The 24,353-nt window shown below is 56.1% G+C and overlaps 1 protein-coding gene across 3 annotated transcripts in view; it reads left to right on the forward strand.

Moving 5' to 3' along the window:
- RASA3 (RAS p21 protein activator 3) overlaps nt 1–24,353 on the forward strand; it is an 89,168-nt gene that overhangs the window by 23,563 nt on the left and 41,252 nt on the right. For 2 of the 3 annotated variants that reach the window (XM_067713014.1, XM_067713015.1), the window contains exons 2-3: nt 12,140–12,257; nt 23,931–24,034. In XM_067713014.1, coding sequence (XP_067569115.1) covers nt 12,140–12,257; nt 23,931–24,034 — 222 coding nt within the window. Of the gene's footprint in view, nt 1–12,139; nt 12,258–23,930; nt 24,035–24,353 lie in introns of those variants that run through there. The other variant, XM_067713016.1, reaches the window with a different exon arrangement.

The following is a 24,353-nucleotide window of genomic DNA, read 5'->3' on the forward strand; positions in this document are numbered from 1 at the left end:
CTTTTATTACTTCACTCGCGGAACCCCTGGCAGGGTCCCGCCTCCCCCCACCCCACCCGCGTGCCTTCCAGCTGCCTCTCTCCTGGGCCCCAGGCTCAAGGAAGCCTGTGTTCCGGAATGTTCCTGGGGCGTCACGCCTTCTCTGACTCAAGCCAGCCTCCACTGTGCCTGCCCTTCCCGCATCCCCTTGTCACCCCCAGGGGCGGTCACCCCCAGCCTCCACCTTCCAGACTCCTGCCCACCTTTCTGCCTCCACGGGGCCTGCCCTTCCCGCGTCCCCTTGTCACCCCCTTCGCTCTTGTGGGCGCCCTCGCCTGGCCCTGGCTTCCTCTGCGTGGTGGTGCGTGTGGTCAGCCGCATGGCTGCTGCTCCGCTGAGAGAAGGCGGGTGACGAGCCAAGGTCATCCTCCCCTCTGGGCAGGTCCCCGTTAGCGCCAAGCGCGCTCCTTGTTCCCGCGTTTGCCGAGAACCGCCCAGCGACTTGAACGGGGAGGCCTGGCCCCTGCAGGTGCGACCCTCCTGTGGGACCGCGTGGGACGGAAAGGAAGCACCATGGCCTCCGCGGAAATGGCAGAGCGCTGGGGGCAGGGGGTGGGCCTCGGGGTGGGGAGGTGGGCGACGCAGGGGTCTGGACGCAGGGACACACTGGCAGCGGGAACCGTGGGGGCCTCAGGGGCCCAGCTGAGGGCTGTGCCTCGTTCAGGGGGAGTAGGCGGCTTTGGAGGGGTGGGGCGGGACGGTCGTCGGGGAGGTGACAGGCATGCCCACGTGAGCCACCAGGGAGGCCCCTGAGCATCCGTGACCGGGAGAAGCGTGCTTCCTGGGACAGCTAGAACGCTGTGGACTGTCCTGGAATGCAGCGCGAGGCATGGGCAGGGAGGCGCCGGCTTTGGGACCTTAAGCGGTTCTCAAACGTGGGCCGGCTCCTGAGGCTGCGGGACCGGTGGGCCTGGGAGTCTGCTTTTCCAACCAGGCGCCCAGTGATGCCACTGCTGCCGGTCTGGCCCCCGGCTCAGAGCTGCCGGGTGGACGGACACGGGGAGCCGCTCGTCCTGACAACCAGCCGACACACTGGCGGGTGTCCCAGTGAAGCCGTGCCCACACCCTAGAGATGCCGCCTGACACGGGCCACACGCGGGGGAGCCTGGAACACGAGGCCAGGGCCATGCTGCCGTCGCGCGAGACGTCCAGGGAAGGCAGGCCTGGTGGGCGTGTGGACGTGGGGCTGGGGCAGGAGTGCTCACGGGACTGTGCTTCTGCTTCAGGTGATGAAGGTCCTGGGCATTAGTGCTGATGGCCGTGCAACTCTGTACTAAAAAGCACTGAATCGTACGTTTCCAAAGGTTGCATTTTATGCTGTATAAATTGCATCTCAATAAAAAACAAAGGTTGCAAAAAAATTACAAAAAACCCAAATTATCCACCTTCTGAGGGCAACAGGGAGCTAATTCATTCTTTGAAAACTTGGTAAATAAAAGGCAGTTACCGAGTGTTTGCCCTTGGTGTGTGGACCTCAGCAGTGGGTCAGCAAACGGCAGAAGAGGGGCGCTCTCTCATAAAATTACTTCAGCTTATAAACCAGAATCAAAGACTATTACCATGTGCAACCCCGAGTGGGTTAGTGGATTTGGCTCCATTTTTATGAGGTACAGAGTGGGCAAAACCGATGATTCTGTGGAATTCCGAGAGGGCCAGGCTCTGGGTGGGGAGGGGCCTGAGGACGTGCTGAGCGCCGGAAACGTTCCCCATCGTACCCGGCCGTGCACGTAGGGAAACTCGTGGAGCTCTGTTTACCGACTGTGCGTTGTACCCCAACAAAAAAGTACAAGTGAAAAACAACCGAATCAAATGCATACTCCAAAAGAGGTATTTATTTATTCCCACCCTTTCTCTCTCCAGAAAAGGGTCTGGGGAGGTGCGTGGCCGTGAACGACACATGGTCACACTGAACAACCAGCGCTCTGTCCACGCCCGTAACCAGCTTTTCTTCGTTTCGCGTAAAATGCACATAACGTAGAATTCAGCAGCGCAGCCGCTCCTAAGCGCACAGTTCAGGGCATTTGGCACGTTTACATGGTGTGCCCCTACGTGGTCTAGTTCTAGAGCTTCTGAGTCGCCTATAAGGACGTGTCTCATCCCACCCCCCTGGCAACACGGAGGATACACCATGTGTTATCAGCATGAATAAATAAATTTATTTATTGATTTTTGGCTGCGTTGGGTCTTCGTTGCTGCGCACAGGCTTTCTCTAGTTGCGGCGAGCGGGGGCTACTCCTCGTTGCGGTGCGTGGGCTTCTCATTGCGGTGGCTTCTCTTGTTGCGGAGCACGGGCTCTAGGCACGCGGGCTTCAGTAGTTGTGGCTCGCGGGCTCAGTAGTTGTGGCTCACGGGCTCTAGAGCGCAGGCTCAGTAGCTGTGGCGCACGGGCTTAGTTGCTCCGCGGCATGTGGGATCTTCCCGGACCAGGGCTCGAACCCGTGTCCCCTGCGTTGGCAGGCGTATTCTTAACCACTGCGCCACGAGGGAAGTCCCCAAGTATTTGTCTGAGCACCTGTTTTCACTTCTTTCCAGCGGAATTGCTGGGCTGGTTGGTGACTCTGTGCTTAAGTTTTTCTTCCCACCCTGGCTGCACCGCTTTGTGTTTTCTTCCTCAAGTTCAAGACAGGACTCTTTCAGAGAAAGGTGTGGGAGAAAGAAAAGCAAAAATAGTCCCAAAATATACAGGGTGGGGTCACGTGTGGATTGCTTCTGGAAAATGAACCTGGGTCTTTCTGCCAGTGGAGTGGGGGTCTTTGGAGACCAGCGTCTTCCTTTGCGCATCGAGACCAGCGGGGCTCGTGGCTGCGCCGCACTTGGCGACTTTCCCCAGATTCATGTTTCCCAGATTGTCTTTCCTCCTTGAATTCAAAATAACACTAATGCAAGCTGTGAAGAATGTCTTGCTGTCAGAATCCAGAAACCCGGGCTGCAGCGGAGCCAGGCAGCCCTTAGCCCGAGGTGAGGGTCCTTGGCCTTCACCGGGGGACCTGCTGGAGGGCGGGCAGACGCCCTGCCGCGTCAGCCGTGCGGGGGTCCCAGCCCCTCCAGTTAGTGCACCACAGGATACTGTAGGGCTAGTCGGGAGGGTGGATCTAGACACAGCTGGAAAATCAGAATGTGACAGCAAAGGAGGTCTCGGCTCCCTAACCCTTGCTTTCACAGCCTCCGTCAGAGCTGGGTGTGCTAACCCTTGTCAGGACTGGTTTTGGGGCCCTTGTCCTCGGAGGACAGAGAAGAGGGACAGGAGAGGCTGGGAGCGGCTTCAACTCCCAGATAAATGGAATGGAATCAGGTCCTTCAAAAAGAGCCCTTCCTAGCAAACGGAGGGCAAAGCACACACAGCATTTTTACCTCTCAGACGCAGAGATGCATGATTTCGACGACTCAGTTGTAGCAAGGATCTGGGAAAGAGCGTGTTCAGACGCGGTGGTGGGCCTGCGAATCGGTGCTCCAGACGAGAGCTGTTTGCCAGCGCGGTACAGGTGTATGAAAGTTACAAGCTGCCCTTCTGCCAGAAAGTCTGAGTCCGGGCACTCGTTGTTGCTGCCTTCTCGGTCCCAGGAAGGGACCTGTCACTCAGTGGGAGGCAGAGCAGCCCCCCACCCCGGCAGAGGGGGTTCTGCCCGGTCCTCACGCGCGGCGCTCACGCGGCCTGGTGGTCGCTGCTGCCTGGGTGCTGCGCTAGCTCCTGTTCACCCTGGATCTCCAGCGGGAGCAGGACCCGGCACGTTGCAGCCCGTGAAGGAGGCCGAGGATGGGACTGAAATGTGGACCATTCAATGCGTGCGAGCTGCTCCCGCGGCTGGGATGGGGCCCTGCAGGCGTGAGGGGAAGCAGCTTGAACCCTGAATTGACACGCGGTCAAACCACGAGGCCCCTCGGGCGGAACGAAGTTGCCAGGGCCTGGGAGTGGGTGTGGGGTGTGAGGGGTGAGTTGCACAACGCTGTGAATGTGCTAAAAGCACTGAGTTGTGCACTTGAAATGGGTGAACTTCATGGTCCCCCGATCCTACTGCGATAAATCTGTTAAAAAACAGAGATCAAAACATGCACGTAGGGCTTCCCTGGGGGCGCAGCGGTTGAGAGTCCGCCTGCCGATGCAGGGGACATGGGTTCGTGCCCCGGTCCGGGAGGATCCCACATGCCGCGGAGCAGCTGGGCCCGTGAGCCATGGCCGCTGAGCCTGCGCGTCCGGAGCCTGTGCTCCGCAACGGGAGAGGCCACGACAGTGAGAGGCCCGCGTACCGCAAAAAAAAAAAAAAACCATGCACGTACACACCTGTCCATGCCAGGCACGTGCAGCATGGCTGTCTGGCCATATGCCCACTGCCAGGTGTCGGCCCGGGTGTCCCCACCTCTCCTGGCTCTCTTCTGGGTCCCTCCCTCACCCCTCACATCTGGGTCTCGTAGCGCGGAAACGTCCCAAGGGTTGTGTTCTGTTCTGTGTCGTCTGTGCTCACGGGCACCTCCGGATCGCTGCCCACATGTTCAGGGATGCTAGGGGTGGCCTCCCTGCCCTTGCGGAGCTCGTATCCAGGGGTCCTCACTCTTCCCGAAGTTTCCACAATATCCTCACCTTAGTTTGTTTCATTAAAAAGAAAAAATCTAGTCATATCCCTGCCACCTCTGTTTCCTTTTTCTCCTTCACCCTCTCAGCTACCTTGAAATTCTCACCCCACCCTTTTACTGATAACCTCCTAGAGATTCCTGTGCAGTTAGTAAAAGCAAAGCACAGAGGAGCAGAGGACGGGGTCGTGCAGCCGAGCGGGGAGTGGGGGGCCTTGCCGACAGTCTTCAGCTGCTGCTTTAGTCGTCACGATGCCGCACGTAATGATATTCTTGGTCCCTGTTTATTTCTTAGGTGTTTTCCCTACTTTGTTTTCCAGAAGCTTCTTCATTGATCTTAGTAACCAGCTAACCAACATCTTCTCATGTGAAAGTTAATCGGGAGATTTGCAGTTTACACATGTATTCGAATGTGTCAAACGGCGGTTCTCGGGAGGGCCCCGGCTTCCTCAGACTCTGCTCCTGTTCTCGAGGGGCTCGCAGTCAGGAGAGACGGGCGGGAACTTCCACCCAGACGAGGCGCGGGTGCCCAGAGCTTGGGTGGGGAGGGTCCCAAGGCTGGTCGCAGGCCGGGGGCGAGAGCAGAGGCACAGCTGCTCGGGGTACCCGGCGCACGGGGCAGTGGCGACCGGCACGTTGGTCAGATGCTGTGTCTCAGTCGTGGGGCCTTTGACCGTGCTGTTGATGGAGTGAGCGTGTATGTCACGTAGCACTCCTCCCTCCTGTCCTGCCCCAGAGGGAGCCCTGGAGGGGGGGCCGTGTGCCCCCGAGTGCCCGCTGGGGCGCCCGCTGCCCCGTTTCCAGTGTCCCCGAGGCCCCTCAGGTGTGTCCCCAGGGTTAGGGGGGCAGAGTAAGTGCCGCTTGTTCTTTTCTGGCCTTAGCAGCCCTTAGGAATGCAGCATTAGGGGAAGAAGGACGTCCTAAACAGAGGCACAAAGTTTCAGATTCCAAGGAATCGGAAGTACCCCTTCACCACAGCATTCGGAAACTAAAGGAAACAAGTTTCTTTTTCCCTGGGCTTAACTGTACAGCTTTTATTTCAGGATTGGGTTGTTGTCCAAGAGCACTATTTTCATTTCTAGCTTAATTGGAAAAGCACAAGAGAATAGCACTTGCTTTTTTTTCCCGATGGGAAGAGACCAGCCTCTAAGTAAAAGCAAAGTTAGCTAATATTTTGTGCGTTTTTAGGTGCTGAATAGGTTGAGTTCAGTTCAGATGGAAGATCTAAACGATCCTGGGGCTGCGCCGTCGTCCACAAAATCCGCCGGAACGTGGGGAAATGGACGACTTTCCACCTGCTGTTCTTCGTGCCATAGGCGTTCTTTCTTGCCCAGGAGCCTAAACTGCACTTTTCTTTAGATTCTAAGGCCTTCTCAGTTCAAGCAGAGAAGTGTGTAGGGTTCTCCACGCCCCCTTGCCTTAGGGGGTCTGCCGGGCTCTGCATGAAGGAGCTCTGAGGGCGGGGGGGACAGCCCAGGGTGGAGGAGGCGCCCACGCGCCCCCTGCAGCCCCGACATTTTCCACCAGCTCGGAAGCTGGGGGGTTCCCACGGGTGTCGGGGCACCGGGCCGAGCAGCCCGGCAGGTGTTGCCAGCCCTGCATTTTATGGTTGCAGGAGTGCCACAGATCTGTGCCCCAGAGGACCCCCGCAAGCCGTGCAGGGCCGTCCAGCCAGCCAGAAATTCCCGTCCCTCCAGGTGACCGGTGCTCGGGCCACGGGGAGAGACGGAAGCTTCCAGGGGCGGGTGGAGGCCTCAGGCGGGAGGAGGAGACCCTCATGTAGCTGGGGGTCCCGTCAGTACTTCTTTCCACAAGTCTTCTGGGCGGCGACAAGATAGAATCTGACAGTCACAGCACATGAGGAGGGCGGACAGGTGCCCCTGGGAGGGGCTGCCCCGACCCGGCCAGGGACTGTTAAGACGGGGCCGTGGCCCAGCTCCGCTGGATCTTCTGAGTTTTCTCAAGGAGCGGCAGTCCTGGCTTAGGAAAACGTTAAATCACCAGTTTTAAATGGCGTCAACTTATTCAGAATTGAAAAATCCCCGTGTAGGGAGAGCATTGCCTTCACCGCCAGCCCCCAGCTGAGACCTGAGGGGCAGCTCCCAGCCCGGAAGGCCCTCGGTCATCGCCGCACTCGCCCAGCTGTCGACGGTGCTGCTGGAGCCCGGGTGTCCCCCGGCTGCACGGCTGCCGCCCTTCATCATTATTCTCACTAGAGTTGGAGGTACTTTGAGTCAGAGTCAGAAGGCAGCAGGGGTGCAGGGCAGGGTCTCCTCACCTGGAGGGACTCTGGGTGTCTCCTGGGCTCTCCACTGCTGGGTTAGTCACACCTTTAAGTCCTCACCGTGTGCAGGGAGGGGACCGGTGAAGAGCTGCTTCGCCTAGAGCCCCGTGAGCGTCTGACAGCTGTGCTATCACATCTCACAACGTTGGGGCCAAGGGATTCGGGCTGGACGTGAGGCCTGGTTGGAGCCATGGGGGGCAGCTGGTGGGCGGGCTGCCCCGCAGGCACGAGACGCGTCCGTCACCAGTGTGGAGCGCTGGGAAGCTAGGCTGGCCCGGGTTGTCCAGGCAGCTGCACTGCCCCCCCAGCGGTGGCCTCCGGGGCCTGGCCTGTGGCTCAGGGACAGAGGGTGTCCAGTGGCCAGGGTGGAAGCACATGGCTCTGACATCTCCCAGGGAGCCGGCAGTCACTGCTGGTCAGTCAGGGCCCTGAGGCCAGCCCAGACCAAAGGGAGGGACACGGGAGTCCCCCTCGGAGGAGCAGAGTAGGAGCTGTGACTGCCCCCACGTCGTGTCTCTGGCGACTGTCTTCAGAAGCTGCCGTGCGTGGTCATTTCATCACAGACTTTCTCCTTTAATCCCTGGAACCAACATTTCAGGGACGCTCGTCATCTGCCCGGCGCTGCTGGGGTGCTGGACGCAGAGAGGAAACGAGACCAGGCGCGGCCGTGGGGTCCACAGAGAGGAGGGGGTGACCAGAGGCTCCTCCAGGGTCCCTCCGCCCCGCGGTCCCCGGGCCTGAGGGGCGACCCTGTCGTGTCTGCGTGCGGAATGGGGCCTCACCGGGCTCTTCCTGGGACTCCTGGCCGCCCAGCGTCCTCGGCCCCCGTCGGCGTGCCCCCCTGTGCCAAGCGATTCTCACAGGTTGTCACTCGAGTCCCCACCTGCTGAGGACAGAAAAGAGCCTTGAGCATGTTTCTGCATCTTTTGTCAGATTTTCTCGGAAGCCATGCCAGCCCCTCTTTTCATGGTGTTTCCTCCTGGAGAGCTGGTGTGTTTCATTTTTAGGTAAATCGTGAGAAGTGTGTGTTCCGCCACATTTCCATTTGTTCCTTAGCTACCGGGAAACTCGGGACCACTCATGGTGGGGTTGGATAGGTGTAACTTTCCTCCCTCTCACCATATGTTAAACGTTTAATTTCCATTTTAACAGCCTTATTTTAAACTTGTCTTTCATGGTGTCACCTATTCCTTCTGGAAATTGGAGGAAACCTGCGATGCATGTTAGTAAATCTTCCCGTGTCCTGGTCATGCCCCTCCCCGGGCGCAGACATCAGCCGAGCCCTGCGGGGTCTGGCAGCTCAGCCTGGAGGTCTCCTGACTTGTAACTCAGCGTGCAGTAGAGGAGGCTGTTGGTAACTTGACTATAAAGTCCAATCTCATCAGGTTTTACGGACTTTTGTTCTATTTAATATCTAGTGCTAGAGTCACCTAGCAAGGCCGTCAACAACATATTCTTGGAAATAGGATGTTTTAGTCATGAAAGTGATCTTCTGAGACCAATAGGCTTCTACGTAGGTATCATGAGCTGTGCTGGCTGCCAGAATTTGTAGACCCGTTAGGTGTTTAGAATGACCAGAAAGACGGGAGCACCGGGGGCTCTAATTCCTCCACGTGTCCTGCCTCTGTGCACAGAGGCCCTGGGCCAGGGAGGTTCGCTTTTACAGGACTAGTGCACTGGGCTCGAGTACCTGTTTAGGTGTTATTTGCAGAGGTTGGCCTGTAGTTGAGGTGAAAACCAACACACTGAGTAGGAAAGAGCAAAGTTCCGACACTCCGTGGATGTGGCAGACTCGAGGCCCCAGCTCACGGCTGGGAGTCTCTCTTGGGGTGGCTGAGGACACTCTTCTCGAGGGCAGCAGACAAGACAGAGCCCCTGGGAGGTGAGCTGGCTGACGTGCGGTGCCCAGGCCGGTTAGACCTCCAACACCCCTCTTGGGGTGCAGACAGCGTTGTTGCCCCACAAGGGCAATGGGCTTCCTCGTCAGGGCAGAGCCTAGCGGTGCCGCGAAGACCGCCCACAGCCCTGCGGGAGGCGTGGACAGCCACACGTGGCCCTTCCCTCCGCCGGGTCAGGTGCCTGTGGGTCTGGGGCTCTCTGGCCGTGATCACCCCGAGTGTGGCGCCTGTGATCAGGAATAGGTTTGCTGTTTCAGTGCTGTTTCATCACCGATTTTTAAGTGCTGCCTTTTGCTTCCGTGTAAATTCAGGGTTCAGAGGCGGCACCGGGCGCCAATGTACCGTCTTTATCAAATCCACCAGCAGACAGTTCTGGTGGGTGAACAGTGTACGTTTTGGAGACGTGGATAACGGGAGGGAGGCGTATGAAATGTGACTTGGCTCGTAGACTGAAACCAGAGTTTACTTTCCTTTTTCCTTGCAGGCGTTTATCCATCCAGTCATTCAACAAAGGTATACGAGGCATGGCTTTACCTTCTTAGGCAAATGCCTCCCACACTGGAGAAAGGGTCATGGAAAGGCCCCTAATCTGCCTCCAGGGAGGGGAGCGGCCTCCGGCCTTTGGCGAAAGTAACACGCTTGGAGGAGACGTCATCTGCTCTGAGTGTGGCTGGGACACGCCCCGCCCAGCCCCCTGGGCCACGGTGGGGTCCCCAGCTGGAGGACCCTGGGCAGACGACACGGCCAGGACCGGGTGCCGGCCCACTCCCAACCCTCCTGGCCTGAACCGCTCCTTAATGTTGGCTCCGCTCTGCCTGCCGGTGCTCTGGTGTCGCCACTGTCATAGCAACCGGGATGTTTCTGTAACCGGTGGGGTTGGGCAGGGCCAGGGCTGGGAGGCGGGGAGCCAGGCCACGTTCACAGCCACACAAGGTAGTTCGGTATCTCGCAGCTGTTAACCCGATTGTTCAGGGGAGGCGCGTCCGTCTCTTCTGTCCTTGAAGAGAAGTGTCAGCTGCCGCTGCTTGTGTTCTGAGGTTCTTCCGAGAATAAACAGAAAAAAAATCCCAGTTCTGTGTTTTCCACCAATGGCCATCTCCAATAAGACTTTCCAAAAAAAAGGATTTTTTTTCTACTTTTAAGAAACACAGGAATTTGCAGCTAAATATCTCATTTGTTGCCCAAAAAGTTCCAGCAGGAAATAGGGTCACATCCTAGAGGTGTCAGCTGGAAAGTCAGCAGAGCCGGGCTGTGTTAGGGGGAAGATTTGTGAACGTAAATCAGTTTGGAAAGTGGACGGGAAGCTGCTGGGCCCCTTCGGATGTGGGTCGTCACGCCCCTCGCACGCACCTGTGTGTGCCCACGTGACTGCTCACATCTGCCAGGAGCCGTCGGAAAGTCTGTCTTTGGACACTTAACAGCGGGCTCGAAGCCGGGCGGGATCACGCGCCTCTTCTCAGATGGTCCGTGGTTCTGTGCCTGACGCTTGTGGACGCGCTTCCCGGAGCCTTGCGGCGTGAGGTACCGTGAGGATAGCCGCACCCCTAGGAAAACATTCATTGGTTATTTCTTTTTCTTCACCATCTGAGAGTCACCGACGATTCCCAAAAGAAAACATCCTAGAACGTTTTGAGTTAGAGGAGGCTGGGAGATGTGTGCTGTCTTGCTTTTACGGTCGGGGAAGCTGAGGCCCGGAGGAGAGGCCTGGTGTCCCGGCCGCGTGTGCGGCAGACCCGCCTGTGCAGAGTACAGCTGGGGCTGCTAGGAAGCCTCAGAACACTCGATTTATTGGCCCAGTTACTGAGCCACTTCTGTTCATTGCTGCTCTCCTCCGTCCCGAGCAATAAGGCCAATCGGAAGTTTGAGAGAAAGACTTCGGCCCGTCAAGCTCACCTCCACCCTGGGCAGCAGGAAGTTGCCACCTGCGTGTTTCCCCGAGAGCGGCGTCAAGTGTGTTTGTGGGGTGCGGGCGCGGCTCCTCTGGGGGCTGAGCTCTGAGGTTTTGGTTTGCTTTCTGTTGTTGCTGCTTTTCCTTCGGTTTTAACCAGAAGCGGTAGCGCGGCCCTGGGTGGTACTAACAGGTGTCGGCCGCGAGGTAGCGCGGCCCTGGGTGGTACTAACAGGTGTCGGCCGGGACTGGGCTGCGTTGGTGGGTGCTGGGTGCTCAGCCCCGGCCCCCTTCCTGGCCCTGGGTCTGGTGCCTGAAAACGCCCAGCTGGGGGACAGGAGGCCCCTGGGAGGCGGGAGCTCGTCAGTGGGGGTTCCTTCCAGGGAGGGGGCTTCTCCTCCCTGGTTGCAAGCCCCTCTGCTCCCTATCAGTCCACAAGCAAAGGGGCTGCTCACATTTGCAGCCCAGGTGCACTCCCAGCTTCTGGCAGAGGGTCCAGCGGCTGCGGCTTCACTAATGGTCTTCGGTCAGACCCAAGATCAAAGGCGACATGGCGTCCAAGATTCCACGGGGCCGTTGGCAGCTCCTCCCTTTTCTCCAGCGTGTGTCGGGGAGGCATGGCCCGTGGCTGGTCTCCCCACCCCAGACTTCTCCTCACCGACTTCTAAACAGCTGGAGTTCGTAGCTTACTCATCAGTAAAAAAAGAGTCCTTCTCCTTAATATTGCCCCAACTTTGACCTAATACTATCAAATTAAATTCAAAATGAAAAGGGACCCGGGGGATGAATAGACAAGCAAAACATTAGCCTTGGAAAAGAAGCGAATCCTGTCTCGGGCCATGACGTGGATGAGCCTTGAGGACATTGTGCTCAGTGACATCAACCAGGCCCAGAAGGACAGGCAGTGTGTGGTTCCACTTCTGAGAGGTGCCTGGGCAGCAGGTGGGCGGCAGGGGCTGGGCGGTGGCGGGGACACGGGGCTTGTTGTTTAGTGGGGGCAGTTTCAGCTTCACGAGGTGAAGGAGTTCTGTAGGTTGATTGTGCAGCAGTGTGAATAGAGTTAACTGCAGTGCCGCTGAGCTGTATGTGTGAAGGTGGGTGAGAGGATACATTTTAATTTCTGTGTATCTTACCATAATTTAAACATTAAAAATATTAAAGGGACCAATGTGGGTAAAAGGAAACAATCCTTAATTCCTAGGCCAATGGATTACTACTGTTATAGGAATCCATTGCTTTAGAGGTTAATGTATATGTTACCTTACACTGTAACAGTACAGATGGTTTTGTCATCAACACTTTGGTGGCAAGAAAACCGAGACCTCGTGAAGAGCTAATGAACGTACAGAAGTGAGCGGGTGCCTTGCTGTGAGAGAAATCCATCATTGGGAAGGTGTCTGTGGTTATCAAGGAGACTGAATAATTCCATGCTAAACTGATGATAGATTTACGTTTGCTTTTTAGGTGAAGCCAAAAATCTTCCCACTTACCCGGGGCCAAACAAGATGCGAGACTGTTATTGCACCGTGAACCTAGACCAGGAGGAGGTTTTCAGGACCCAGATCGTGGAGAAATCACTCTGGTAACGTCTGCTGCCGCTTTATTTGCTGCTGACAGTTGCTTCTGTGCGGAGGGTGTCCTCACTCCATCCTTATCCTCTCTCTCTGCCTGAGAGAGGAACGGGCTCCCGGGGCGGTGACGGGCTCATGGCCCCTAAATGCCCGAATGGCCGGGGCAGAGCGGGAAGGACAGAGCGCGTAGACTTATTAGTCGGCTGAGAGGTGGGTGAGGACTTTCTGAGTCGAGATGAGCTGGGCAGTATATATAGTGCAACGAAAGAGTACAAAGCAAGGATTTCAGAGCATAAATACTTGGGGAGCTTTTTTTAACCATCTTCCTTTTTCTGAAGAGGCTCAAGACGGGGGTGGAGGTAACTGTTCACAGAGATCAGAGACCTAGAAAGCATTGTTGCTAGACTTGAGGAACAGAGGGGTCAGGTGAGCGAGGCTAGCATTGAAGCCTTAAGGCTGAGAGGTTTTCAACCTAAGAAACACGTCCGTGCCCCTCACCCCCGGCTTGTGTAGGAACCGTTCGGAGAGCCTGTTAAGGCCCGGGTGCCGCCCCAGGCGGGTAGGGTAGGGCGATGATTTGCCTTTCCCGCCAGCTCCAGGCCTGCTGGCCCCGGACCCCGCCCTGGGGTAGGAAGTGGTGGCACCTGTGGTCACAGTATGTCTCCGGGAGAGGGAGTGGGTAGGTGAGGGGGGCCTCTGCCGCCCTGGCAGGCGGGCGGGGACGGTGGTGTGAGCCTGGGGGAAGCACAGCAAAGCCGGTGGAGTCCCAACCAGAGTAAGTGGTTCTGGAGCCCGTGCTGACAGTGGGCCACCCTCGGGCTTAGAACGGTGGGCTGTATGGGTCCATCCAAAGAGCTGTCTTGGGCTTGAGAACATTGTTAGCAGATGAATTATATCCTTGCACATTGCTGCTTCTAAGTGGGAACAAACAGCACGTTCTGGTGACTTAATGAATTTAACTTTTAGAAACTGTTAAGATCTCCTGCCCCCGAAACATGCAGACACTTCCCTTCTCCGTCTGCCCCGTTGTCGCCCAGACCGGCAGGGCTGCTCCTGAGGCCCTGTGTTATTTGAATGCGCCCTCCGGATTCTCTGAAGTAATTTGTTGAAGGAGAACGAGAAGACTGAGGAGTTTGTCAGGAGTCGCGTGTGGCTTTGGCGCTGATGTTGAAGGTGCTACCGTCGCCCTCAGGGCCATTTCCGTGAGCTCCCCAGGAGAAGAGTCCACGTTAGAGGGTCTCTGCAGAGCTGGGCTCCCCGCAGACCTGCCGGGTGAGGGTCTCTGGGAAGGGAATTTGGGAACCTGTGCTTTAGTTGAGGCCGAGAAATAGGGACCATTCCTGAAAATATTTCTTACACGTTTAGAGGTAGAAATCATAGTTTCTGGTTTTGATGGCATAAGAAAATGAGCTTTTGGAGCAGAAAAGGGAGGCTGAGAGCGAAATAAAAAGAGTGGTGTAGTAATATTGTCTCTTCTGGGAAGTCGGCTACCTGTGATACAGCCAGAATCGGGCAGCCCCCAAACACTGTCACCAGGAGCCAGTTAACTCTAGTGAGTATGCCGAGGTGATTCTCCCAACTCGTCAGAGCGTCTAACCCTTCACAGACCATTCCTGCTTTCCTCAGACAGTTTTAATAAGCTTAGTTTTTGAAAGGTTAATTTATTCATTAGCTCAATTAATATTTATTGAGTGCTTATCTAATATGCCAGATAAGTCAGGGAGCGCTGTAAGCAGAAAGTTAAAGCTGACAGCAAATAAAGAGACAAACCTACATGAAATAATTCCAAGAGGTTAAAAAAATATGAGACAAGAAACAAATGGGACCTAATTAAACCTAAAAGCTTTGCACAGCAAAGGAAACCGTAAACAAAGTGAAAAGACAACCTACGGAATGGGGGAAAGTATTTATAAATGATACTACTGATAAGGGATTAATTTCCAAAATATACAAACAGCTCATACAGCTTAATAACAAAAACTCAAACAACCCAATAAAAAAATGGGCAGAAAACCTAAATAGACATTTCTCCAAAGAAGACGTACAAATGGCCAACAAACACATGAAAAGATGTTCAACATCGCTAATTATTAGAGAAATGCAAATCCAAACCTCACTGTAATGAGGTACCACCTCACACAGGTCAGAATGGCCATCATTAAAAAGTCTACAAATAATAAATGCTGGAGCGGGTGTGGAGAAAATGGAACCCTCCTCCGTGGTTGGTGGGAATGTAAACTGGTGCAGCCACTATGGAGAACAGTATGGAGCTTCCTTAAAAAACTAAAAACAGAGCTACCATATGATCCACTAGTCCCATTCCTGGGTGTATATCCAGAGAAAACCATAATTTGTAAAGATGCATGCACGCCAGTGCTCACAGCAGCACTATTGACAATAGCCAAGACATGGAAGCAACCTAGATGTCCATCACCAGGTGAATGGATAAAGAAGATGTGGTACATATAAATATAATGGAATATTACTCAGCCATAAAAAAGATGAAATAGTGCCATTTGCAGCAACACAGATGGACCTAGAGATTATCATACTAAATGAAGTAAGTCAGACAGAGAAGGACAAATATACGATATCGCTTATATGTGGAATCTAAAAAAATGATATGAATGAACTTATTTACAAAACAGAAACAGACTCAGACATAGAAAACAAACACAGTTACCAAAGGGCATAGCAGGGGAGGGGAGAGGGATAAATTAGGAGTTTGGGATTAACCATACACAATACTATATATAAAATAGATAAACAGCAAAGCCCTACTGTATAGCACAGGGAACTATATTCAATATCTTGCAAGAACCTATAATGGAAAAAAAGAACATATATATATATTCTGAATATATATTCCTGGATCACTTTGCTGTACACCTGAAACTAATACACATTGTAAATTAACTATACTTTAATTTTAAAAATGATTTAAAAATATGGGTGTATGTGACCATTTAGTATTGAGGCAAAACCCCTATTTATACTGGTGAGGGGCCAGCTGGTCACCCCAGACCTTGACTCTGCAGTGTAAGGGCAAAAGCAAATAACCTGCTGCATAAAAGAAGTGAGCGAGGAAATTGTGCGTCCACTTGGTGCTGAGTACTTGAAATCACAGGCGGGCTCTTGGAGTGTGTAGCCTGAGTCCGCACCACATCCGTGGTGCAGAAACCACAATCCATACACACACGTTAATGCAGTCTTGGGTTGGTAGTTTGTACCTCCTGCTGAGGCAGTGACAGGGCAGTCGAAAGCAAATCCACTCCTCTCCTTCAATCTACGTCTCAGGATTCTCCAGTATAACGTTTCAGGGAGCTTGAGCTCAGAGGAGAAAATGCACAGAGAACACAGAAGTAAAGCGTCGTGTGCATTTTCCAAGAGAAACAACAGACAGCAGAATCAGGCCTGCAGTGTTTGCAGAATGTCAGCTAACAAAGTTTAGTGAACTTAAAAGTAGTGAGACAAGATTGGAAACGTGAGCAGGATAAGGAACGATGAAGAATGCCTGCACCAATTTGAAAAAGAATCTAACAGAATTCTAAAAGTGCAGATCACAAGAATTTAGATGAAAAACTCAGTGAATGAACTAAACAGTTGATTAGACATAGCTGAAAGGAAAATTGGTAAAGTGGAAGGCACCTTTGAAATATACCCCAGAGGGACTTCCCTGGTGGTCCAGTGGTTAAGACTTCGCCTTCCAATGCAGGAGGTGCAGGTTCAATCCCTGGTCAGGGAGTTAAGATCCCACATGCCTCGCGGCCAAGAAACCAAAACATAAAACAGAAGCAATATTGTAACAAATTCAATAAAGATTTTAAAAACGGTCCACATCAAAAAAAATCTTAAAAAAACCCGAAATCTACCCCAGAGACACAAAGGAATGGAAAGTGTGAGAGAGGTTTAGAGACACAGAAGGTAGAGGGATGTCTGAACACGTCCTGTGGGAATTCCTAAGGCCAGAGACCACGGGTGGAGGTCACAGGAGGTGGTGTCTTAAATGCAGCTCAGTTCTTGAGGGGCCGAACCTGGGGGGCAGAGCCCAGTGGCACAAGACCCAGACCCAGATGGCAGCTGCGAGGGTGGAGGGAAGGGGGCATGCCTGGGTGACAAGGAGGGCACTGCGCCCTGGACAGGCCACCGGCACCGGCAGCCGTCAGGGTTCAGTGTTGCCCGCACAGAGCAGCTGCACGCCTTGCTGTGTTATGGCCCTAACTCCCGCATCGTCCTCCAGGCTCAGCATCGCCTGTGAGGGTTGACCATCTGTTTGGCAACGTTGCTGTAGGAAACAAAGAGCCTACGTCTGATCTCTGGACCTGAGGGAGCCGGCAGGACCTGGTGCCCTGTCTGGGGCTCGTAGCCAGAGGGGCCTCGGTGGCCACAGAGGGTCAGTGCCACCCAGCGTGGTCTGTCCTCCCTCAGGCTGGAGTGCAGATGGAGCATGAGGGTGAGAGGGAGGACACACACCCCCTTCCCTCCTTTCTCCAGGGGAAGGGGGTCCAGGAATCGGGCTGCGGCCTGGCTCTGTGGGTGTCCCCACGCCCTGGGTCTGCAGAACGCCGCTCACCCGTGAGCAGGTGTCACCGTCCCTGCCTTCCTTTCCTGCATGTCTGGTGTGGGACAGTGGGCACTGAGAGGGGACTGCTGTTGCAAATTTACTGGGGGAACCCCCCTGGTCAGACCCTTCGGGGAGAAGGAGGCTTTTCCGGGCCGTCTCTCCTCCAGGACGGTGATTCGGGGAAAGTTCTGTCCTCCTGAGAACGGTATCTTCCTGATGGTGCAAGTGGACGGTGTTCACATTTAACTTTTTACAGCTATAATTTTTAATCATTTAAATGGCAAGTCATCATTTCTTTACCATTTATTTAAACAGAAAGGCTCTATGAAACTGTGTTGTCTGGGTCCGGGCGGGTTAGCTGCCTGCCTGGGGCCACAGTGCATCTGCGGAGGGCATCCTGGGGTCCCCGGGAGGGCAAAGCGGAGCTGAAGGCTGCCTGTGGAGAAAACCACCGTCCTATCCAGTAAAGGGAGCACGTTCGTGCTACAGTTAAAAAAAGGAACTCTTAGGAGCTGGGTTGGCCCAATCGTTTGCAGGCGTATCCCATGAAGTGCTAGTTTTTCATTTCCTTTTGTCCATGTAAGTGATTATTTTGAGGATGACATTGCCCGCCTCTCCCCTCGACAGACAGGAAGCGGCTCCTACTCTGACCCTCACTTTCCCCCAGGGCAGCTCTGTTGAGGCTGTGCTGAGCCTCCTGCCTGGACGCCCGCCCCCCTATATCCAGCCCAGAAGCCCCTCCCTCCCGCCCCCGTGGGCCTCTGGACCAGACGGCCCTGACCCCGCGACTGTGCCTCCTTGCCTCCCGCAGAGTTTGGTTGTGTCTGTCAAGCGATAAAGGCAAGTTAGAAAGTTGTGTTCACAGTAAGATTCCTTTTTGTTTAAAAAACTGGCATAGCTCTAAAAATGGTCTGGCACGTGAGGACTTAAACGCCAATGTGGTTATTTTTTCTGGGTAGTGGGATTATGGGCAGTATTTTTGTTCTTTTGTTGGTAGGTTTTTTGTTTGTTTGTTTTTGTATTTTACGTAACATTACAAGTTAGTAAAATAACCGCTTTCTAGAGCACAGTGAGGAAGGAGCTAGCTCATCACCACGCTTATCGATTTGGGTGTCATTACAGAGTCTCTAATCCCGTCATTCTCGCCAAGAATTCTCCCGAATGAAAGGCTGTTCCCCTGCGGGTGGGCGCGAGCTTCCGGTTTGGAATCAGAAGGAGCCTGTGGGTCAGTGACTTGAGAGGGTCTCTCTGTTCCTCCGAGAGATGCAAATTGCTCAGAAAATAGAGCTTTGTGTGGTGGCCTCCGCGGTCTTCGTCTCCGGGAGGGAGAAGTTGTTTGGGGTTAGGGTGTGACAGCACAAGAGGGAGTCTGTGGTTTGGGAAGAAAGACGTCATTTTCTCAGATGTTCTTAATGAAAACCAAGTTGTTGACTAGAAAACACCAACTTTGAGATTATAAGACAGTACAGATAGCATCATCTCTCCTTATGTTTCTTTTCTCTCTAATTTCTCAAGTTAAAGCTTAAAAAGGAAGTCTTTTTGACATAAATGCAGGTCTCAGGCCCAGACGTTCCACACCACCCTTCGCCCCAACGGTCCTGGGGAGCTCCAGGTGGGGACCCTTCCACCCCCCTGGTCCTGGGGAGCTCCAGGCGGGGACCCTTCCCCCCCGGTCCTGGGGAGCTCCAGGCGGGGACCCTTCCCCCCAGTTCTGGGGAGCTCCAGGCGGGACCCTTCCACCCCCCCAGTCCTGGGGAGCTCCAGGTGGGGACCCTTCCCCCACCCCGGTCCTGGGGAGCTCCAGGCGGGGACCCTTCCCCTCGGTCCTGGGGAAGTCCAGGCGTGGACCCTTCCCCCCCGGTCCTGGGGAGCTCCAGGCGGGGACCCTTCCCCCCGGTTCTGGGGAGCTCCAGGCAGGGACCCTTCCCCTCGGTTCTGGGGAGCTCCAGGTGGGGACCCTTCCCCCCCCCCCGGTCCTGGGGAGCTCCAGGCGGGGACCCTTCCCCCCGGTCCTGGGGAGCTCCAGGCGGGGACCCTTCCCCCCGGTCCTGGGGAGCTCCAGGTGGGGACCCTTCCCCTCGGTCCTGGGGAGCTCCAGGTGGGGACCCTTCCCCTCGGTCCTGGGGAGCTCCAGGCGGGGACCCTTCCCCCCGGTCCTGGGGAGCTCTCTGGTCCAGGGTGGGCCTTCAGCTCAGAGCATCCCCCCGACGTCGGGCTCCAGTCCTCACTGAGCCCCTGAATCTCAGGATGTGGGGCTTCTCACAGGGCTTCCCAGATGCCCAACTGACCGCCGTGCCCAGGCCCAGGTAAGGCTGGGACCCTGCAGGGAGAGACCACCCTGCAGGGAGAGACCCTGGGCCCACCCTGTCCACTCTCCCTGAGTAGACAGTCAGTCCCCGTGGAGCTGTGGGCTGGGCAGTTTGGGTGTCAGAATGCTGTGGTTAATGGGTTCCTCTGGGGTCCCCAAAAGCTCCCCAGGCTGCCGGCCCCCTCACGCCTCCAGGCTTCTCCCTGACACCCTCCTTCCCTTGGGGCCTTTCTGAAGGTTCTGGAGTCCGGGGGCTTCAGTTACCTTAAGAAGCGTGGCCAGGCCTTAAAAGGACAGTCTGGGTGTGAGTTTTTGGTGAGGACACGTGATTTCTCTGGGGAGGGTGCAGGGAGGGGAGGGGCTGCATGTGGGAGTCCCGTGTGGGGTGCACCCCATGTGAGCAGATGGGGAAACTGAGTCTGGAAGAAGTGAGGAACCCGCCAAGGCCACGTGGCCGTCCGCCTTGGGCTGCTTAGGCCAGGACAACGGGCTGCAGGTCACCCATGAGGCCGGGCTCCGGCACAGACACCCGGCTGTGCTTCTGGAAGAGCGTGTGGCTGGCCCTGTAGGCGGGCGCCCTGGGTGCCCTCGTGTCCTGTGATCCAGCCTTGTCCTGCGGGCCAAGACTGGCCCAGGTGGGGTCCAGGTGGGGTGCTTCTTCCCCAGCAGTTGGAGGAAACTGTGATCTGACCTCCAAGGCTCCTTCCCCGGGAGGGTCAGCTGCATCCCTCTGTCCACATTTGCATGAAGCTGGGGGCAGGCCCTCGTTTCTCCATCCGTCCTTCACGTGGACGGAACGCCTTTCTCTCCTGGGAGCCGCCCCTCCCCGTGTTCAGGCCGTGACCCACGACTTGGGGGGAGGCTTCAGCTGAGCACCTGGCCTCCCAGTGAGCTGCAGTAGCTTATCGGAGCCTCAGAGACAGGCTCTCGGGTGCCGAGGGCCGCGCTGCTTTAAAATCGTCATTTAGAGGAAGTGAGGGAGACACCAGACAGGGTTCCTCCTGCTTCTGGGCGCCATGGGCGGTTCGCGCCTGGGGTGCGGGCCCTCCCGGTGCCGGGGTCCCGCGAGCACCAGCCCGTGCGGGGTGCAGGCTGCACAAGTCCCCTCCCTTCCCGACTCTTCTGTGGACGTCTGAATACAGTATTTGGTCTCATGAATTTTAATCCAGGTTTTAGTGAATGGTTTAACCACCTGCACGTTTATTAGCCGAACGCAGAGCTGTTCAGAGCCGGCCGGCACCCTTTTCGGAGAACGGGCCCTGCCTGCCTGGCTTCCAGCTCTCTCTGGGCCTCGGCGTGAGCCCCGGGTCCCTGCTTCTGGGCACCTGGGCTCCGCCAGGGCTGCCCTGTGGCGCATCCGGGGCTTGCGGGGAGGCTCCCCTCTGTCCCCGTGGCTCCCGCGCTCCCCTCCCCCAGATGCTGGGAAACGGATGCTGGTGTTTGCAACATAGGACACAGCACACAGCGCGAAACCGGGGAGAACCTCGCGTCTGGCCGCGGCGGGGGCAGGGCAGTGCCAGCCGGGCTCTGGGGGGCCGGGGAAGGACTCTGCGGTCCTGCGGGGGGCGCCCTGCCGGGACCTCTCCGCTGCACATCTGGGCTCGCGGAGCCAGAGGCCAACAGCTTCCTGTCGGAGGCTTTTTCTCTTTTCCCAATTCTGTGAAACTGCATTTAAACTTCTCCCTGTAATTAGCGAGGAAAGCGCTCTGGCCGGCCTCAGACGCCAGAGGCCGCGTTATAATTCCCTTGTCAGATAGTGGTAGTTAAGGCCGTCCAGTCCTTTGGGTGGCATTTTCCCTTTCCCTGGACAAGCCTGCAACCGTGCAGGGCATGAGTCCTGCCTCTGCTGCTGCTGAGCTGTGTGCAGAGATGCCCAGGCAGAGGCGCCAGCTGGGGGAGCTGGGGTTGTGCAGCCCCTCTCAGTGCCCCAGAAAGGAGAGTCTGTGTTGCAGGCACGTGGGGGGACCTCACCCCACTCCCCACCACCCACAGCTTCCTTTTCTTTTGGAAATATGCTTCCAACTCTGCCCCCTTGAAGAAACACTGCAGGCTTTCCCATCGACCAAGAAGGGGGTGGCCTGGCCGCATGCGGGCACCAGGGGGCACGCCTGTCCCACCCCCAGGATGTCTGCCCTGCTCCCTCACGCCCCTGTGGGCCCTGCTGATGCCAGCCCCGACCTGAGAGATGCCACGATTGGGCTGAGGAGGCCTTTGTGCAGGGACCCCCTGGGCTTCTGGTGGGGACAGCCGGGTCGCCTGCCTGTCCCTGTTCGTGGACGACAAACATATTCCTTGTATGTTGGGCGTCAGGTACTTGTCTTTTACTTTGCGACATAAATTTAGAAGTTCTCAGTGGATTAGTATCCTGAACTTGAAAAGCGTGTGAAAAGATGGTCATTTGACAGAAAATGAGCCAGATTTTCAGCACAAAACGAAACAAAAAGTGCGCACACACACGACAGACATGCAGCCTCACCAATGACGCGGACTGTTCAAATGAAAGCAGTAGTGTTGGTCACCAGCTTAGCAGAGTTTGTAAACATTGATGGAGACCTTCCTGGGAGGTCCGTGGTCCCAGAGCCCAGGATGGAGGACGCCCTCCCACCAAGCAGGCCACCTCGGGGACTGTCCTGAGGACACCAGGGCTAGGGACGCTCCCGGTGGTGGACGTGGGGGAGGACTTGCTGTCCGCGTGTTGGAAGGTGTGAGGCCTGCGGTTGTGGTCACTCAGACCTCAGGTGCCGTTTGGCCTTTACTTACTTGGGAAGTGGTCCATGGCCTCATGTTAAAGGAAGAAGCCGACTGTGTACCAGGTTGAAGAATGTAGCCCCACTTTTATTTAAAAACATGTGTCTTTATTTTTATTCTTTAGAGAAAAAAACCTTAAGCATGATATACCCTAGGATGTTAATTCTGTTACTCACGTGCTGACATCTTTATGTATTTTTAAAATTTTTGGTTTTTGAAAAATAGCTTCGCTGAGATATAATTCACATAGCATATAATTTACCCATTTAAGATGTGCAGTTCTGTGGTTTTTATTATATTCAGAGTTGTGTGGCCATCACCACAGTCAATGTGAGAACATTTTCATCTCCCTAAAGAGAAAGCCATTCCCTTCCCCTGCTCCCCAGCCCCTGGCCGCCAGGAATCCACTTTGTCTCCACAGATGAGCCAGTTCTGGTCATTTCACGTACAGGGAACGGCACCCTGTGTGGCCACTTGCGATGGCTTCTCTCGTTGAGCCTCAGCGTCAGAGCTGAAGGCGCCAGTGGGTCAGGGGCTCCGTTCGGTGTGTCCGCCCTCTGTTGATGGACGCTTGGGTTGTTTCTGCTGTAACCTTGCACGTACCGGTTTTTGTGTGGATGTGTTTTCATTGCTCCCGGACATACCCCTGGGGGTGGGCTGTTGGGCTATAATGGTTACTCCGGGTTTACCGTTTTGGAAGAGAGATGGCCCCGTTTTACATTCCTACGAGCAGCTCAGTTTCTGCACGTCCTCACCTGGGAAAGTGCATTCTGGGTGCACTTGTCCCGGGCCCTGTCCCGGGGCTCCTGTGCCTCCAGGGGCCGGGGGTGAGATTTGTGTCCCCCATGTGTAACCGGCTGGTGTCACGGCTCTGTGTCAGGAGGTGGCAGGTGTGGGACTGAAGGTGCTACCCTGTGAGCCACCCATGAAGAGGGTCCTCTGAGTGGGGCCTGGGCAGTGTGTTTTCTAGAAACCTCTCCAGGTGATCCTGATTTGCAGCCGAGAGTGGGGACAGTCCCCCGAGATAAAGCCGGGATGGGGGCCAGGCCGTGGGCAGGGACACTGGAGTCAGGACTCGCGTGTGTGGCCGTCTCGGGGGCAGCCCTGGAAACACCTGCCGTACACGTGCGCCTTCTCGCGAGGCCTCGGCCGCAGCTCTGACTCCTGGGGGACGTGCCTTCTGGGCTCTGGCCCCCAGGACATGGCGGGGGGAGAGCAGCTGCCTTCTCTGCACGCCTGGACCTCAGGCCAGCGCGGTCCCTCTTCCTGCTCTGGATCTGAGCTGGTCAGTAAAACAAGCGATACCTGTTGGGTGCTTCTGACGGCAGCACCACAGGTGGGCTCGTCCCCCTCCCGAGGGGAGGCTCTGCCATCGCCTCCCTCCGCCCCCCCCCCCCCGCCTCCCTCGGCCCGCCGGGACCACCAGCTCCCAATTTCGTGTCCCCCACGTGAGGTCACAGGTGCATGCCTGAGGCAGGCGCTTGGAAGCCGGCCCCCCCCAGGACTGACCTCCCCTCAGGACTGATGACCCCCCAGGACTGACCCCCCAGGACTGACCCCCCCTAAAGAATGATCCCCACAGGACTGATTCCCCACAGGACGGATCGCCCCCAGGACTGACCCCCCCTCAGGACTGATGACCCCCCAGGACTGACCCCCCCTCAGGACTGATCACCCCCCCAGGACTGACCCCCCCCTCAGGACTGATAACCCCCCAGGACTGATCCCCCCCCAGGACTGACCACCCCACAGGACTGATCCCCACCCCAGGACTGAGTCCCCCCTCAGGACTGATTCCCCCCAGGACTGACCCCCCAGGACTGAACCACCCTCAGGACTGATCACCCCCCAGGACTGACCCCCGCCTCAGGTCTGATTCCCCACAGGACTGATCCCCGCCCCAGGACGGATCCCCCCAGGACCGATCCCCCCAGGACCGATCCCCCCAGGACCGATCCCCCCAGGACGGATCCCCCTAGGACGGATCCCCCCAGGACTGATTGCCCCCAGGGCAGGGGACGCCGCCTCGTAGAATCTAACGGTGCCCCTTCTGTCTGTGTCCAGCCCCTTCTACGGAGAGGACTTCTACTGCGAGATTCCGCGGAGTTTCCGTCACCTGTCCTTTTACATTTTCGATAGAGACGTTTTCCGGAGGGATTCAATCATAGGTAGGTACCGACCGACCAGGGTTTTCTTCATTTTCTCCGCCGCTTCTGAGCGGGGCTCATTCTGGCAGAACTCCCGGGCACGCCGTCTGAGCCGGTGAGCCACACCAGCATCTCGCCTGCCCTTGCTGGCCGTCCCGGAGCTGCCCTGTCACTGTGTTCTGGGGCGACACACCACGAGCTCACACGGGGACACGGGGACACGTGGCAAAGGCAAACCATCCTTCAAGGCGAGAGTGGCGTCCCCCCAAACGACTCCCGAAGCCTTCTCCAACCATCCCACCACCCCAGACCTTGCCCATCCCTGAACCCAGCACCCATG

The sequence above is a fragment of the Pseudorca crassidens genome, chromosome 18, assembly GCF_039906515.1.
Source record: "Pseudorca crassidens isolate mPseCra1 chromosome 18, mPseCra1.hap1, whole genome shotgun sequence".
Lineage (NCBI taxonomy): Eukaryota > Metazoa > Chordata > Mammalia > Artiodactyla > Delphinidae > Pseudorca > Pseudorca crassidens.